General features: G+C 47.1%; 2 protein-coding genes and 1 long non-coding RNA gene across 3 annotated transcripts; all 3 read left to right on the top strand.

Moving 5' to 3' along the window:
- The first annotated feature begins 412 nt into the window (after positions 1–412).
- Positions 413–1,255, top strand: LOC123116860 (zinc finger protein 4). Its single transcript, XM_044537746.1, has one exon. It carries the CDS (start codon positions 573–575, stop codon positions 1,029–1,031), a length of 459 nt encoding a protein of 152 aa, XP_044393681.1. The 5' UTR covers positions 413–572; the 3' UTR covers positions 1,032–1,255.
- A 4,022-nt stretch (positions 1,256–5,277) lies between these two features.
- LOC123116859 (uncharacterized) lies at positions 5,278–6,239 on the top strand. Its single transcript, XR_006457218.1, has 2 exons — positions 5,278–5,646; positions 5,741–6,239. It is a non-coding gene; the product is annotated as an uncharacterized lncRNA (long non-coding RNA).
- A 5,446-nt stretch (positions 6,240–11,685) lies between these two features.
- Positions 11,686–12,507, top strand: LOC123116858 (uncharacterized). Its single transcript, XM_044537745.1, has one exon. The coding sequence runs from the start codon at positions 11,781–11,783 to the stop codon at positions 12,294–12,296; it is 516 nt and encodes a 171-aa protein (XP_044393680.1). The 5' UTR covers positions 11,686–11,780; the 3' UTR covers positions 12,297–12,507.
- Positions 12,508–18,066: the final 5,559 nt, after the last annotated feature.

Here is an 18,066-nt window from a genome sequence, read left to right as displayed (position 1 = left end):
CATTAATACTTTTGAAAGGTATTTTATTTGCTCGGAGTTCCTGTAGGTTACCTGATAAAGCAAATCTAGGTTTTTCCTTTCCCTGTGATGGACCGAGGGGGAACATGTCAAGTAATCTTTTGGGATCATGTTTTCTTATGTTTATTCTATATGTATAATGCAATTTCGGTAGTTATTTTTCATGTGAGTTGGAAAATGTAGTCAGATGTTCGAGGTACTATAAGTGATCAAGGGGTGATACCTCATATTACAGGGGAGTAATTTAAGGCTCCGCAACAACAACAAAATGAAGAACCAAAATGAAGAGCTGATTCGCGGGCTCGGCCCGGCCTGGCCGGGCGGTCGGAACATTGTTGGCTCGATCCACCGGGCTCGACCTCGACCTCGACCACTCCTCTTTATATACCGGCGCGCGCGGTCGATCGCTCAGACCACCGCCCCCACGACACTCCCTCTGCTTCTTCTTCTTCATCGACACACACACGCCCGCGCGTACCCAGTTGCGACGCCCGCCCGCGCGCACGCAGTACCTTCGACCCAAGTGCCGGGCTTGCTTGCTCCGGCCATCGACCATGGAGCGCGAGGCGCCGCAGCCGCATCAGCTGCTGCTCCATGGCGTCAGCCTCGACCTCCGCCTCGACACGGCCACGCACGAGCAGCGCGGCGCCCGGCGGCCACCTACTCCCGTGGCCCTCGACCAGGCCGGCAAGGAGGCCTTCTCCTGCAACTACTGCCACCGCAAGTTCTTCAGCTCTCAGGCGCTCGGCGGCCACCAGAACGCCCACAAGCTCGAGCGAACCCTCGCCAAGCGCAGCCGCGACGCCGACGCCACCGCAGCGGCAACCGCCACGCCTTCCTCTCACTGGCTCCACGGCGGTGGCAGGGAGCTCTGGGCGTACTCTGCTTCGGCCGCTGCCCCGGATTCCACGACGATGACGCCCATGGTGGGCATGGGCTGGGCTGGTACTGGCAGCACCACAGCGGCCGGCGGGGAGTCGGCGCCGGAGATGGACTTGTCGCTCAAGCTCTGAGTCTGAGCGCTACATTCCAGAGGCAATATCTATGTGCACGCATGCATGCGCCTAGCTAGCTAGCGTGCCAACAAGTGGTGCTCAATTCATTGTTGCATGCACCTGGCGATTAATTAATTAACTATTCAGATTATATGCAATCGATTGCTTCAGCTCATCGATCTATAAAACACAGCCCTTTGAGTATGTTATTATGTCTAACCTTAATTAGATTACTGAGTATATAATACTAGATCACACAAGTTGTATCTTAATTACATGCACATGCATAGTTGGGTTGTCTCATTTGCATCAATCAATCTAACCATGTAATAGGACAGTAAAGAACAACTAGTCCGATATATACTCAGTGATCAAGCATATGTATGTGTACACATGTTAAAGACATTAACACTTCTCTCACAAAAAAAAAACATTAACACTCCAGCCCAGTGCTACAACACCATACGTATATGTTCTCATGTGTACATGCATACATAGAAGCAGCTTACTTACCACTGCACCGGCAGTGAGTGAGTACGTGTCTGTCGTTGGGTGCATCAAAGCCGATCCATTTTTGCTTGGGCGCGTCTCCTCTTCTAGATCCCCTTGCTTTGACGTGAGGTCCGGTTCTTGTCCATCGGGTGTCATTTCTTGGAAGTTGCTTGCTCGGCTGAACCACAGCCATTTTCTCACCCTAGTTAGCCCTAACGGCAAAAACATCATTGCTTCGCCGCCGTGTCACCGCACCTAGCCTTGCTACTACACAGATCAGATAACCACCATGATCTGACTAGACGTTCACTCACCAAACAACGCCCAACTTGTCAATACTTGAGTGGAAGATATGTGATCCACACATGTACGTACTTACATGCCTGGAGCGATAAAAACCACAAGTTACTGTATCTTTTGGAGGCAAGATTAACTGAGTTGTCAACCGTTTTCACGTGGTTTGCAAAAGTTGGTCTGCTATGACAGCGATGGTACGTACACTACACGACTAGCACTGGCTAAACTAATCACTTCTGATCGTCATGATGAGTACCATCATGTATGCCGAGATCAACGAAGACAATGCTGCAGTGTATTGGTGGGCCATGCTCCAAAACGAGCAAAGGGAAAGCAGTAACTCCTCCTGCTGAACAACCCCTCCTACTCCTAATCAAGCTAGCTAGCCTGGCTAGCATGTGACTAACACAGATTAAGGCACCAAATTAAAGCGACATGGCGCACTCAAACCCTTCTATTCATTTCGAGTGATCAGTCTACCTATATGCATGGTCTTGAATAAAAACCCATATCCATATATCTGTCCTATATATGCATATATACATGGTCTTCAATAAAACCCACCTATATATCTTCACATATCTGAGAGAATTAGGCAGGTAGCATACTGTAATGGCTTGATTTTTTTTTGTTTCCTTAAAATGCGGAGCTTGACCAAAAAGGGCTTGATGTGCATGCCGCCTTTTGTTTGAACTCTCCTTAACTTCTTCTCATATATTCCCGCAAAACAAAAGCTTCTTCCCGTATAGTAGTTTTTTTTTTTGATCTAATCTTCCCGTATAGTAGTTACTTGAAGTAATTTCCATTTTGGTGTACTGATAGGGATGCACCGTATATGCCCCACCTGGCAAAAATTAGGGCAGGAACTCTCTTCAACTTCTCTCCGCGAAAAATCCGTTCCCAAAGAAATAACAATTTTTATGTCACCCGCATGTATGGGAATGTACTAGCCCAGATAAACATTTAATTTTCAACAAGCTAACTGGCATATCGATCATTATCTCCAAGTGGTTTGCAAAGTTGATATGCTATGACAGTGATGGTTCACAACTAGCCAGCTAATTGATTGTGCTCATGAAAAGTACTATCATGCTGAGATGAAGGCAACTAATGAATGGTATTGTGAACTAAGCTAAGATGTAGTGATCTAAACAATCTTATATTTCTTTAGGGAGGGAGTACTGCAGTACATAGCGGTGAACAGTCCCAGTTGGCTTGCATGTGACTAAGAAACACAAGAAAGGCAATATGCCACACTCAACTCATCGCAGAGGAAGAGTCCAAATTATCTGTACGTCTATCTAGAAGATCTGGTCATCTTTATATGTACGTTCGCACATCTATGAGTAGTAGGACTACCCAATTAGCTAGCTAGTTACTCTAGTGCCTAGCTAATCTCCTCCAATGTTAGGTAGTCACATCACGCAAACTAACTAACCTAGCTAATTTAGCAATCAATGTACTCGATAATTTCCTCCAATAGCGTACACCTACCAAGGCAAGTTATGGATGTGTGCATCAACTGATGCACAGAGGCCCGACTTTGTCCTTGAAAAAGGAAATGGCAGCTACTAAAGCACAACAATCATTGCCCAACTATATATAATTGCCTCAATTAGTTTCTTTGTTTGAGACGTCTATGCTGACATAATATGGCGTAATGTGCATGGCGCCTTCTGTCAGAACTCTCTTTAATTTCTTTTTGTAGTGTACTATACACTCCACTTTCAGGGTGCATTGCTGACCGTGTAATATATACATACTCCCACCTGACTAAAATTAGAGCCAACTAGAATTGCAACCAAGTTTAGCCAAACAATACCACACATAATGTGGTCAAGACTTCTATACGAACTCCGCTTAACTCCCTCTCCAAGAAAAGTCATATCCCTTCCTTACATTCTTAGAAGTTTTGGCCTAATTAATTTGTTTCCTTGAGATCATTTGTGAAGCTTGCTGGGGCTTGACAAACAGGGCTGTAATAAGCATGGCGCCTTTTGTTTGAGCTCTCTTTAACTTCCTCTTTTATAGTTCCTAAGAAAAAGATCCCTTGTAGCGTGCTAGTAGCACAGATGCATCATCATTTTACTAAAGCTGGAGCGGAAAACCGGTACCATGCAACCAAGTTTGGCGAAACTGCTCAAGTTACGACTTGTTTTCGAACTATCTTTTACTTCCTGTTGATAGAAAAACAATATTTTGAAAAAGGCATACAGAGGTGGATGCTGGAAATAATCAAGATAAATACAAAAGAAGCATACAAATTGAATTAGTGACCATATATAAACGAACCTACCGTAAAAGAACTTCTAAAGGTTCAAATCATGAAGGGAAATGAACGTGGACATGGGTGCATGTTGATGCTGGGGTGGACGTATAATCGTTGAACTTATCCTTTAAAAAAGAAATCATTGCTACTAAAGCACGCAAATTAATTTCAAAACTATATATAATCGCCTCTATTAGTTTGCTTATGTTGACAAAATATGGTGTAATGTGCTTGCGCCTTCTGTCTGAACTCTCTTTAATTTCTTTTTATACATATACTCCGCTTCAGGGTGCATTGTTGACAGTGTACTATACAACTAACTAAAATTAGAGCCAACTAGAGTTGCAACCGAGTTTGGCCAAACAATACCCCATATAACGTGGATCATGACTTCTATACGAACTTCGTTTAACTCCCTCGCGACGAAAAGTCTGCTTCCAAACATACATTCTTAAAAGTTTTCGCCTAATTAATTGTTCCCTTGAGATCATTTGTGAATCTTGCTGGGGCTTGACAAACAGGGTTGCAATGAGCATGGCGCCTTTTGTTCGGACTCTCTTTAACTTCCTCTTTTATACTCCTTCCGTGTCAAAATATAAGACTTTTTTGACACTGTAGTAGTTCCAAAGGAAAAGATCCCTTGCGGCGTGCGAGTAGCACGTATGCATCATCACTTTACTAAAACCGAACCGGAAAACCGGTACCATACAACCAAGTTTGGCGAAACCCAGTCTAGTTATGACTTATTTACGGACTTTCTTTACTCACTCCTGATAGATAGTAAAAAAGACAGTTCTTTGAAAAAGGGATATGGAGGTGGATGCTGGTACTGGTAGAGCATACAAAATTACAAATTGAATTAGTGAGCATAAACGCACCTACGATAAAAGAACTCCTAAAGGTCGAAATCGTGAAGGGAAAAACTACAGATTCCTGCAGTTGAAAGCACGGGCGGAGGACGCGGTAGGGCGAGGTCGTGCGCCCGCCCTACCTTGATTTTTGGAAAAAAAATTACTAGGTATAGGTATACGTATATCAGTCGATCGCTACAGATCGAATCGATCATAAAACTCCCGTGAAACGATTTACCGGGCCGCGTCCCTGGTTGGGCCGTCACAGGCTCACAGCGTATCGGGCTGGCTTCTCTCGATCCTCCCATCTCGGTCCACTCACCCACGCGCCCACGCACGCGAAACTCCAGAGGACCAGAACCCTCGCTCGAAGCCTGGAACAGAGACAGGGAGTGCACGACGGCGGCGCGAACCCTAGCACGGGACGACGGCGGGGCGAGGGCGGCGGCCAGCAGGAGCTTGGCGGCTCTCCGTGCGGGGGCGAGGGCGGCGTTCAGCGGGACTGCGGCCTGCAGGAGAGCCTCGGGGCTGGCGGGGCGGCGGCCAGCAGGAGGCCAAGCGCGCGTGGGAACGGCCGGGGGCGCTTTCCCGGCGGCAACAGAGCTCGCCGTTCCTGGCGGGCAGCAGGAGCTCGCTGCTCGCGTGACAATTTGATTTCGACGGGCAGAAGGAAAAGATGGACATGAACAAAAGGGGAAAGGGCCGGCAAAGTCAAAGGGCATTGGTAAATTTCTTGAATTTTAGTGTCATTTTGAGATAATGGTTTGATATACAATGATGTGGCAGTGATTAGTTGCATTTTATGTGATGAATTGCAGATTTAAAGAGATGTTTTGAGGTAGTTGGTGGTCATAGCAGTTCAAATCCAAGTACACGGGAAAGTGACAATGGTAGGGCCAATCAGTTCATCAAAATGAAGTGAGGTGGAACATATACAAGATCACCTTGAGCTATTCATTATTCATATGAGAAGAATTGAAGATTTTAGAGAATGTCATGATATTGTAAGCCTAGCTAAAAAGATGGTTGAACTTGAAAGATACGTCATGTTTCCTACGGTTTATCGCCTCATTGAGTTGGCATTGCTACTACCAGTAGTGACGGCAACAGTTGAAAGGCTTTTTCAGCAATGAAAATCATCAAGACCGAGCTGCGGAGCAAGATGTCCGGTGGCTAGCTTATTTACTTGATGGTGTATTAGCGAGGGATATTCAAAAGTCTTGATTTTGGTAAAATTAAGGAAGCTTTTCAAAAGAAGGGTCGGGCACTACCATTTGCCCGGGTCTTCTACACGCTATTAAAGCTTACTTATCGGTATGTTTTAGGTTGTGCTTCTATTTAAAATATGTTCATATTTTCATTGTACTTGGCTATTTTGTTTAGGATCATACGAAAATATTGGCGTGCTCTGTTGGTTCGTATTATTTATGCTGGTTTTGCATAAAAAAAATCGTTGCTTAAGAGTTCGCCCCACCTTAAAAAAGTTTCGTCCTCCGCCCACTGGTTGAAAGTACCTCCTGGCATGCAGCTCCTGTAGCAGATATAGAGAGAGAAGATCAAGTTAGCAATACCTGCAAGTTGTGGGGCAGTGCAAGTGTGGTTCATGATGCACGTCACCTGACTTGTAAACAGACAAACATGGATGATGCATGCATGTGATGAGCTAGCTCACCGACGCTGCATTCATGCACAAGTACGGAGGGAAACGCGTACCTTGTCGCTGCCGAACCGTCCGTTGATTTCTCTTTCACGCTCCGCGTCAGGAGATATCTGGGAGGCTCCGCCCTGTCTAGGCCAAATGGTTCTTCGTGGAATATTTTTGTTTTATAGTCGCCTCGCAGATTCCAGAACCATACATATATCTGTCTATCTAGAAAAGGCAATGTTGCATATATATACTCCACGGCATGTGGCAAACCGAGAGAGAAATCTGAGAATTCAGCAGCACTGATCTTTGCCGAGAAAAGAAAAAGCTCTCTGTTTAGTTTTCTTTTCTTCATCGCCGCATTTTGGGTGCTAGCTTTTCTTTTAGTAGTATCTCGCAATTAGATGGAGGCGTTTTCTCATGAGCCTCTACTCCTTCCGTTTCTAGATATAAGTCTTTCTAGGATTTCAAACAAACTACATACGAATGTATATAGACATATTTTAGAGTGTAGATTCACTCATTTTGCTTCGTGTGTAGTCCATAGTGAAATCTCTAAAAACGCTTATATTTAGGAACGAAGGAAGTACAAATTATTGGTGTATTTCCACCAATACATTTTTGCATTTTTCGACAAGGTGGAACGTGTAGCGCCACTATGTGCTAGAGTAACATTTTCGTCTTTTGCCTGGTCACGTCTACTCTAGCTAGCTAGCCTGGTTTCTTGGAGGTGCCTTGATCTGCCGCAAGAGAGCATTTTTGGTGCATAGCTAGCTACTCCCTCCGTCTGAGAAAACTTGTTCATCAAATGGATGTATCTAGCACCAAGTTAATACTAAATACATCTATTTAAGAGACAAATTTGCGACAAGCTTTTTCAAACGGAGGGAGTACTTACTTTAACCCCTAACGGCAAAAACATATCTTTGCCGCCCAGTTACAGTAGCTGCCTACCTATGCTATACTAAGATACCATTGACTAGACGTCCACCGACCTCACACCCGCATTTTAACAAACTAGACGGAATTCATGCAAATCGGCTGATATTTATCAAATTTTAGATCGAAAATAGCACAAATTATCCACACATATCATGCAAATTAACTCTAGTACAACAAGGTCTCAAATTCAACTAGATCTCAGATGTCCAACAAGTTTTTCATGAACGTATCATGTCGTCCCACACATACTCTCCCTTCAGCTTCATCCGATAGTGTGTGCATGTAAATGGCCGTCCCTCTATCATGTGGTACACCACGGTAGCGCGTGCAAGCTACATATAACTTGTAGACCAACATTGAGCGAATGAATCAATGAATAAGTAGAACAAGAGAAAGAAAACTTATGATCTCGTCCTCTGCCATGTGCAATGGCCACCTTGCCTCGAGCTGACGAACCACGTCGCAGAACTTGGTGAAGTTGATCTGTATAGCGTGTCATCAATACGACAACGACCTCATGTTGCGTGGTTGAATGATGTACATGTCGTAGGGCGCAATGTGCGTGAACTTTTTCATGCACTTTCTCCCAGAAGGGCTCCCCTCTACTCTTGCCTACGAAATCCGCGGATACAGCCAACCACGCATTGCACAACAACTCATCCTCCATGGTCGAGTACCTGACTATCTTGCGTACTCTAAAAAAGACATAGTATTTTGGAAATAAGCTCAATGGCATTTGACGGAACACCTGCAGGGCGTGGTGTCTGCGGTGGAGGTCGTCGACAGGGGGCGGAGTGTACCTTGGTACAAATGGCTCCATGGTGGAAAACTCCGTCGTAATGGAGAGAGGGTGCGTCGTTGCTGGTTGCGGATGTCCAACAATGCCTCTGTGGCGGCCAAGGACGTACAACAGCGACGGCGGAGGTCGAGGGTGCGGATGCAAAGTAAGGGAAGAAGGGGAGGAGTGAAAGAAAATGGGACCGGGAGGGGGGTTTGGGTGGGCTGGTGGTGTTGGTATCCTACATTTCTCTCCAATTTGTGAGAGAAATCGTGTTCGGACCGTCCCGCGGACCAATACAGGTCCGCATTGGATGGCTTCCTTCGTCCGGACAGCACGGTCCGGGCGTATGCGGGTCTGCCTTGGAGATGCTCTAAGTACATAACGCATGAGTGGCAGAGCAGTGTGATTGAATACGAGTTTTTTTTAACATATAAGAGCCTTTGTCTTTCACATTGCCTAGGTAAGAGTAACGCTACAAACTGCTCGTAAGACCGCGTGGTCCGTACGTATTTTGTCATCAAATGCGGACCTGTATCAGTCCGCCGACGGTTCAAACGTGTTTTTTCTGCAAATTGGAAGTGTACTTCCAAGGAAATTTAACCGACACGTCAATAATTTTAATGTGGTTTGCAAAGCTGATAATTCTTCCATGACAACGATGGTATCAGCTAGTAGTGGCTAATCAGTTAAGTTGTGGCAATGACAAGTACTATCATGCATGTGGTCGACGAAGACAAATGGTGTAGCGTGTGTTGGTGGGCTATGCTCTAAACTAAGCTAAGGCATGCAGTAGCTCTTCCTGCTGAACAATCCATCCCAGTCCTAATTAAGCTAGCCTGTGACTAACAAGCAAAAGCGACATGTCACACTCAACTGTTAACTCTTCGGTTCTAGCAAGTGTCCAAATCAATATGTCTATCCATGTGCAGGAGCTATGGAATAAAACCCTATCTATCTTCCCTGCAATTTTTTAAAAAAAAAACTATCTATCTGTGTTCACACATCTATAGGAGCAGCTAGTACACTTTAACCAGCCTGCAAGCTAATTTGCTCCATTATTAGTTAGGCATCCACGTCATCCAAAATAATCAAACTGGTTTAACCACCTAATGTACTCAACAGTCAATTTTCTATGATTAGCATAATTAACCTTCTCAATAATTGATGGACAACTATAACCAGGTAAATTACTTAATTTGTTTCCAGATAATCAACATGGCTCCATGTCTTAAGGACAACGTTCGAGGCGGCGCCTCCCTATCTGCCTACGCGCGCGAGGTTGAGAGGAAGGCTTGGCTATGGGGGCCGCACGCGCGCGCGTGTGTGCGCGCGCGCTGCTCGTGGTCGTGCACTCTCGCTGTTGTTGTGGTATGCCGGCGGCTGCTCCGCGTGTTGGTGCCATAGGTGGGCCTCGAGCCGTTCTGTTTGATGGTGGTGCAGGTCTGGTAGTCTTTGGTGGTGCGGTGGCTAACATCTGGTGGATCCTGCCATAGCTTACTCCGGCCCCGGTGGGCCTGGATCTATGTTCTCCAGTGTCCATGGCTCAGTGGCGTGCCCTCCCATAGCTGCTCGGACCCAGTACTCTAGAAGTTGTGCCCTTCCGACTTCCTTGGCTGCCTGAGTTTTGGCGGCTTTGTCCTCATAGGTCCAGGTCTACGTCTCTCCATATTATGGTTCACCGACATTGCCGGCTACCGTCGCATCCCGCGTGTTGGATCTCTATGCCTCGCCGTCGCCTTTCCAACCCTAACCGCCACCCCTTTCCTCGCCTCTCATCCGTCAGATCCAGTACTCGCGTGCCCGGCGGCGGGCGTAGCTCCCATTCCGATAGTAGTAGTCCCAACTTGCTACATGTGCCTCGTATTTGGATCCTGGCTTTGGGATTGCTCAGACATAGGCCAGGGCAAAATCCCTACTTAGCTTGCTGATGCTGGCAGCGACTACACCTGCGGTACAGTCCCCTTTTTGGGAGCGCTGACACGGCCTTTCTCCATGTCCCTCTTCGAGAACCGGGGGGAACCCATGTCCGGTACCTTGGATCGGATAGCGGCAACGTCACTGCATTGTTCCCTTCATGAAGGTGTCGTCTTGGTTGCTCGTGGTGCTGGATTTTCAGATTTGGGACATCGTTTTGGTTCAGGCCGTTTCTCTGGGCTAGGGTAGTTTAGCGATATGATGTAGCTTTTGTTTGGCTGAGCATCCCATGTCTCTTTGCTCCGGGCACCATGTTTACGCTGTCTTGTGGTTGTGCCATGTGATGTACCTTCCTTTGTTCTCATTTAAACTTCTTTTTTCAATGAAAAGATACACAAGCTTTGTGTATTCGTGAAAAAAAAAGATGATCACGTTAGCCCGCATTGCTTACGTCCAAGTCAAGCAGTGCAAGTGTGGCACATCTTACTTGATTTGTATACATGAGTAGCTTGCGGCTAGCAGAGAGTGGTTTGCAGGTAACGTTGGATTTCCAAGCAATCTTAACTGAGAAATGGACCATTATCTTCGAGTGGCTTTGCAAAGTTGATATGCCATGACAGTGATGGTACAAACACCTAGCCTATGGTGGCTAATTGATTGCCACAGTGAAAAGTACCATCATGCTGAGATAAACACAACTAAACAATAGTATGATGTATGTGTATTCTTGATGGGCCATGATCTAAACTAAGCTAAGATATAATGCTAGCTCTCCTGCCGAACAACCCCGGTCCTAAGCTGGCTAGCATATTATGTGACTAACACAAACAAAAGAAAAGCTATGCGGCACACGCAACTCGTCCCTTCAGAGCAAGAGTCCAAATTTACCTGGCACATCTATCTGCAAGATGTGGTGCAAAAGCCTAGCCATCCATGCATGTATGTTCACACATGTATAGGGGAGCTAGCTACTCCAGTTGCAAGCTAATTTCCTCCAATGTTAGGCAGACATGTCACCCAGGCTTAACCATGTAAGAATATGGCGTTTAGATACATCGTGATATTATCGCGCGCACTACGTATGCACATGAACGTGTATATACATCATTGAAATCTCCCCCGCAAAAGAAAAATCATTGGAGTCTTTCTTTTTTGACGAAAAGCCTTCATGGCACACTTTACTGAACACGGAAAACGATTACGTCGTTCAAAATGTCTTGTAAAAGAAAGCTGGGACATCGATCGCATCGACTCGATCGATGAGGACGAATGAAGCTGGCTGGGTGCAGATCGATTACGTACGTCAACAATGTCGTGACATCGACCGTGGATGGACATCTGAGATACGCAGAAATGACAGGACGTGCCTTATTCGCGGGCTCGGCCCGGCCCTGCCGGTCGGAGCATTGTCGGCTCGGCCCACACCCACCGGGCTCGCTCGACCACTGGCTCCTCGTCCTCTTTATATACCGGCGCGCCGCGCGCGCTCGCTGGCCGCTAACACCACCGCCTCCTGTCCTCCTCTCCTCTTCCTCCTCCACACGCCGACGACACGCACTCCGGCCATCGATCGACCATGGAGATGGAGGGCGACGCGCCGCAGTCGCACCGGCTGCTGCTGCACGGCATCAGCCTCGACCTGCGCCTCGACACGGCCACGGCCGCGCACCAGCACCAGCAGGGGCAGCGCGGCGCCCGGCGCCCGGCATCCCCTCCCCCTGCTGCTCCCGCGGCCTTCGACAACGCCGGCAGGGAGGCCTTCGCCTGCAACTACTGCCACCGCAAGTTCTTGAGCTCGCAGGCGCTCGGCGGCCACCAGAACGCGCACAAGCTCGAGCGCACCCTCGCGAAGCGCAGCCGCGACGTCCCCTCCCCAGCCGTCGCCACCACGACTGCTTCCTCTTCCACGGCCGCCCACTGGCTCCACGCCGGCCGCGGGGAGCTCTGGGGTTACTCTGCTTCGGCCCCTGCTCCGGACTCCGCGACGATGGCGCCACTGATGAGCATGGGCATGGGCTGGGCTGGCACTGGCAGCACCGCAGCGGCAGGCGGAGAGGCGGTGGCGGAGATGGACCTGTCGCTCAAGCTCTGACGAGCTAATTTAACACTAGATTCCAGAGGCAGTATGTGGATGGATTGGTCTAGCTTGTCAACAAATACTTACTACTAGGTAACTGTAGTTGTTGCATGCATGCACCTGGCGATTGATTAACTATTCGAGTTATATGCAATTGATTGTTTCAGCTCACCGTGCGCGCCATTATGTGTAAACTTAACTAGATTACTGGATAACACAAAGCCCTCTGAATTTGCATGGTTTGTTGGTCTCATTTACATCAATAACCACTAATAGGACGGATGAACATTAAATTCAAAAAAATACCGGGAAAATTCAAAAATAAAACTAGGATATTCAGATATCAAACATGGGTGCCCAATCTACTCCCATGCGGAGTTCTGCGAAAAAATGACATTCGTGGTATTCTCAGTAAAAAGACAAAAGAATCCTATGTGCAAAGAAACTATTTGGGTGGATCATAGGTCGTACTGTATTTTCTTCGTCACTGATACATTCCTTGGTATTTTTTCACGAAAAATCACATGGGGGTAGATTGGGCACCCATGTTTCATATCCCAAGATTCCTGATTTTTTTTTAAATCCTGGTATTTTTTTGAATTTGATATTCATACAGGGAAGTGGAGCACCCAAGAGCTCCTGTGCATTTTGCTAATACGCTACTAGTACTACTTTATATACATGTGAAAGACATCACTTGAACACTCTCCAGCCCAGTGCTACTACACCACATATAGGTGTACATTTATAGAAGTAGCTTCTTTATCCCGCACCCTGTGTAGTGTAGTGTGTACGTGTATGTCCTTACTTTGACGTGAGGTCCGCTTCTCGTCCATCAGGTTATTTCTTGGAAGTTGCTTGCTTGGCTGAACGACGGCCATTTTCTCACCAGTTAACCCCGAACGGCAAAGACATTGCTTTGCCGCCGTGTCACTGCTCCCCTGCCTATTACACCACCTAGCCTAGCTGCTACACACATCCCCCATGATCTGACTAGACGTTTAGTCACCAAACGCCCAACTCGTCAAGGCTTCTAGCTTTCGCCTTAATCACCCAACGTATCTTTTCGGTCTCGCCTTAATCACCCATCTCTAAATCTCCGCCAGTGACATGGTTAATTTTTCTTTTTTTAAACCGGGCATAACCCCTTTCCATTACTTTGACATAACGGAAATACAACGACATGGTTAATTTGGTCTGCATGCATATAGGTCGAAGTTTTCTTGCAAAAAGAAGGGGTCGAAGTTTAGTTTGCCAAGCGCAAAATGAATGAGATCTTAGCTCTAAAGGTTGATCAGATGGCTATGACAGCGATGAAAGAACACAAATTATGACATTGGTGTTTTTTCTTTGGAGGCAAACATTGGATTTCCAAGCAAGATTGATTGGCTTGTCGATCGTTTCCATGTGGTTAATTTGCAAAGTTGGTCTGCTATGACAGCGATGGTACGTGCACGACTAGTACTGGCCAATTAATCATCCTGAGAAGTACTATCATGATTATATGCTGCGATCTACGAAGACAATTGTGTAGTGTGTGTGTGTTGGTGGGCCATGCTCCTGCTGAACAACCCCTCACAGTCCTAATCAAGCTAGCTAGCCTGGCTAGCATGTGACAAACAGAAAGCAATACATGAAAACGATATGGCACACACAAACCCTTCTATTCTGGGCAAGACCCCAAAACTATCTGCCTCTACCTTAATTATATGCATGATCTATAATAAAAACCTGTCTGATATATTTATCTTTTTTTTGCAGGAATCTAATTTATTCACCTATGAAAATTGACGACGCTTCCCGGATTAGCCTTTTCTTGTGGGAGTAGCATTGATTTTTATTTATTTATTGCCGAAGTGGAAGTATCATTCGCTTTTCAAGCAAGCTTTACTAACAAATCGATAATTATCTTCAAGTAGTTTGAGAAGTTGCTATGCTATGACAGCAATGGTACACAGCTTGCCTGTGGTGGCTAATTGATTGTGATAATGACAAGTACTATCATGCTGAGATTAAGACAACTAAACACCAGTACGGTTATGTGTATTCTTGGTGGGCCATGCTCTAAACTAAGCTAAGATATACTGCCAGTCCTCCTGCTGAACAATCTCAGTCCTAAGATGGCTAGCATGTGACTAACAAAGACACAAGAAAGGCGATACGGCACGATCAACTCATCACTTCAGAGGAAGAGCCCAAATTTATCAGTAAGTCTATCAGCAATGTCTGGAATAAACATCTACCCATCCGTATGTGTCACACATCTATGAGTAGTAGGAGTACCCAATTACTCCCTTCGTCTGATAATATAAAAGCATTTTTTACACTGGTGTAGCATAAAGAAGCTCTTATGCTATGGTCGGTGGGCAATAGTGTCAAAAATGTTCTTATGTTATGGGACGGAGGGAATAACTAGCTAGTTACTCTAGTGGCTAGCCAATCTCCTCCAATCTTAGGCAGGCACATCACTCAAACTAACTAACTTGGCTAATTAAGCACTCAATGTACTGAATAATTCCCTCCGACTAGCGTATACCTACCAAGGCAGGTTACAGCTGTGTGCATCAATTGATGCAGAGGCCTGACCTTTTCCTTAAAATAGAAAAAGGAAACCTAGCTAGCAAAGCACAATAATTAATACCCTACTATATATAATAGGCTCAATTAGTTTCTTTCTTTCACACGTCTATTTGACAAAATATGGTGGAATGTGCATGTCACACTTTCTCCGAAATCTCTTTAAACTTCTTCTATACATATACTCCATATAAAGGTGCACTGTTTGCAGTGTACTATATGTGTACTCTCGCCTTACTAAAATTAGAGCCAACTAGAAATCTAACTGATCTTGGCCAAACAATACCACATATAATGTGTGTCATGACTTCTATTATTATGTATTTAACCACCTCTCGATGAAGAGTCTGATTCCTTCCATACATTCTTAGAAGTTTTGGTCTAATAATTTGTTTCCTTGAGACCATTTGCGAGTCTTGCTAGGGCTCTAATAAGCATGGTGTCGTGGTTCTAAGTCTGACAGTAGAATGGGGGTAGATATAGAGAGGCAAGATCCTAACTATGGAGTAGTTGTACACACGAGTGTTTAACGAGTTCAGACCCTTCTCTGAGGAAGTAATAGCCCTACGTCTCGGAGCCCGGAGGCGGTCGACTGGTTTATGTGTATACGAGTTACAGGGGTGCGAACCCTTCTACCAGTGGAGGGGGGTGGCTTATATAGAGGACGCCAGGACCCCAGCCAACCCATGTAGCAGAGGGTTAAAGTACATTAAGGCTGGGCGTTACTGGTAACGCCCTACATAAAGTGTCATCATGACCATTAAGACTACTTAATTACAGACCGTTTGGATATAGAGTAGATCCTAAACTCCTGGTGGTCGAGTGAGTCTTCATGGTCGAGTGTCTTTAGGTCGGTCGAGTGTCTTCTAGCCGGTCGAGTGGAGTCCCTCTTAGTCGACTGAAAGGTAGCTTCGTCTAAGGATGTCCTTGGGTAAGGTATCCTAGATAGGTCCATGACCCTACCCTAGGTACATAACATCATCATTAGCCACCGAATGGATCGAGGTTCGAGTGAGGAAGGAGTTGATGATTTTCTCCGACCTATTTCCGGTGCTTTGATTATGTCGTATCCTGGATCGGCGATTTCTCTTTCTGCGTTGGCTTCAACTTTTACTTCAGTCGCCTTGATCCATTCTTGTCTTCTGTCGAGTGAACTTTTGAACTTCAGTGAACTCCCGAGCGACGGATCGTAGGAAAGATATCGTCTGACAGATTGATCTGCCGTTAGCGGATTTTGTGGGACCCGAATTTTGGGAAGCGCGCGAAACGGGGTGGACCGCGGTACTCGAAAGGGATAAGGCACGGACGCCTCGATTTCCGCGCCGCCTTTTTCGCCACGTATCGTGCGTGCGCGACTGTTTCGGGATGTGACAGGACCGCCCGGGCCTACTCGTCAGCCACTCGGAAGCGTCCTTATATAAAGCGTCGGGCGAGGGTTTTTTGAACAGTGCCTTCCCATTCTTCTCTCCGCCCTCTTCGTCTCCACCCGCTGCGCCTGCTCTCGCCTATGCTTATCCACTCCTCGCGCGCTTCGCCGGCGACAATGGTGAAGGAGAAGACGGTGGCCTTGGAGCGTGCGAAGAAAGCGACGGCGACGGGGAAAGCAAAGGGGAGACCGTCCAGTCGGGGCGGATCTTCGTCAAGGTCCCGCCTGCCAAAAGGTTGGGTCCAAGGGGATTGGATCCGCTCGACCATCACCGAGACAGATCTCAATGACCTGGCCAATGAGGGACTGATCCCCCACGGGTCAGCAAGGCTTCCGGGGACCGAGTGTCAACCGCAGCCGCAGGAGGGTGAGTACGTTCTCCTAGCCACTCATGTGGACCGTGGCTTTTCTCTGCCGCCGAGTGTTTTCTTCCGAGGGTTTCTGAATTTCTTTGGGGCACAACTTCACCATTTCACCCCCAATTCTGTCGCCTATCTTGCTGCCTTTGTGTCCATGTGCGAGAACTTCCTGGGTTGTCGACCACACTGGGGTCTCTTTAAGCACATATTCACCTGTCGCTCACAGATAGTGAAAAAGGCGAGTCCGGACGATGAGAGGACTAAGGTTATCCAGATGTGCGGTGGTCTTGGGATTCAGATGAGGAATAAGAGTACTTTCCCGGCCATGACCCTTCCTGAGTCGGTTAAAGGGTGGCAGTCGACTTGGTTCTACTGCCAAGACGAGTCGACGCCGGGGCAGTCGACTGGTCTCCCTCCGTTCTCCATGGACCGAGTGGACAAACCCTCTTCTCTGAAGGTGCTTCCTGAGGAGAAAGCTCGGGTGAAATTGTTGATGGAGCGCGTAGTCCAACTTGTTAGGGACGGAGTGACGGGTATGGATCTTCTGGAGGTCTTCCTTAGACGACGCATCCAACCACTTCAGTACCGAGGCCACCCGATGTGGCTGTACTGTGGTACCGAAGACACCACTCGGGTCCATCCAGAAGCAGTCAGCGACGCCACACTGGAGAGGTGGGTGGCAGCCATCACAGGGAATAAGGACAACCCTCGAGGGGCTAGGAGGATCCCACCACTCGACTGTACCTATACACCGGACACGGTATGACCACTTATCTCCAATTGTAATCTTGCTGTATTCATTCTGCTTTGCTGCGAATTGGTCGATTGATCTTTGTTTTGTTTTGTTGTCTGATAGGCCACCACCGAGTTATACTCGATGCCCAATGGAGCGCAGACGCCGACTGAAGAGGAGGAAGGAAGTGGGGGCGAAAGCCCGGAAGAGTGGGATTCGGATGCTGACGATGATGATGAGGGTGATGACTCTGAAGAGGAGGAAGAGGAGGAGGAGGAATAGGAAGTTGCACCTCCCCGCTCGGAAAGGCGCTCGAAGCTTGTCCATGATCCCGCGACTGAGCGTGGTAAGGGGGTCGCAACCGCTACACAGTCGACCAAGCGCCCTTGAACTACTTCTCCGGCACCGACTGAGAAGGCTCCAAAGCAATCTCGAGTGGCACCGTCGAAACCTGCGAAGGTCTTGCCGAAGATGAAGATGGTGATCCCCACTATCTCAGGGTAATGGTAGTCTTGAGTTTTCCCCGTTTCATGAACTTGTTCTTGTTCGACTCATGGGCCAATCGACTGACTTCTGGAACTGCAGCGCTGCTACTTCTGATACTTGGGCCAGGGCTGAAGACCACGAGATGGAGGATGCTGTTACCTCAAAACCTGGTATGACCCTTGTGATGCCGTTTTTAGTCGATTG

The sequence above is a fragment of the Triticum aestivum genome, chromosome 5B, assembly GCF_018294505.1.
Source record: "Triticum aestivum cultivar Chinese Spring chromosome 5B, IWGSC CS RefSeq v2.1, whole genome shotgun sequence".
In the NCBI taxonomy this organism is placed as follows: domain Eukaryota; kingdom Viridiplantae; phylum Streptophyta; class Magnoliopsida; order Poales; family Poaceae; genus Triticum; species Triticum aestivum.
Note: the sequence above shows the minus strand (reverse complement) of the source record. Positions and strands in the feature narration are given on the sequence as shown.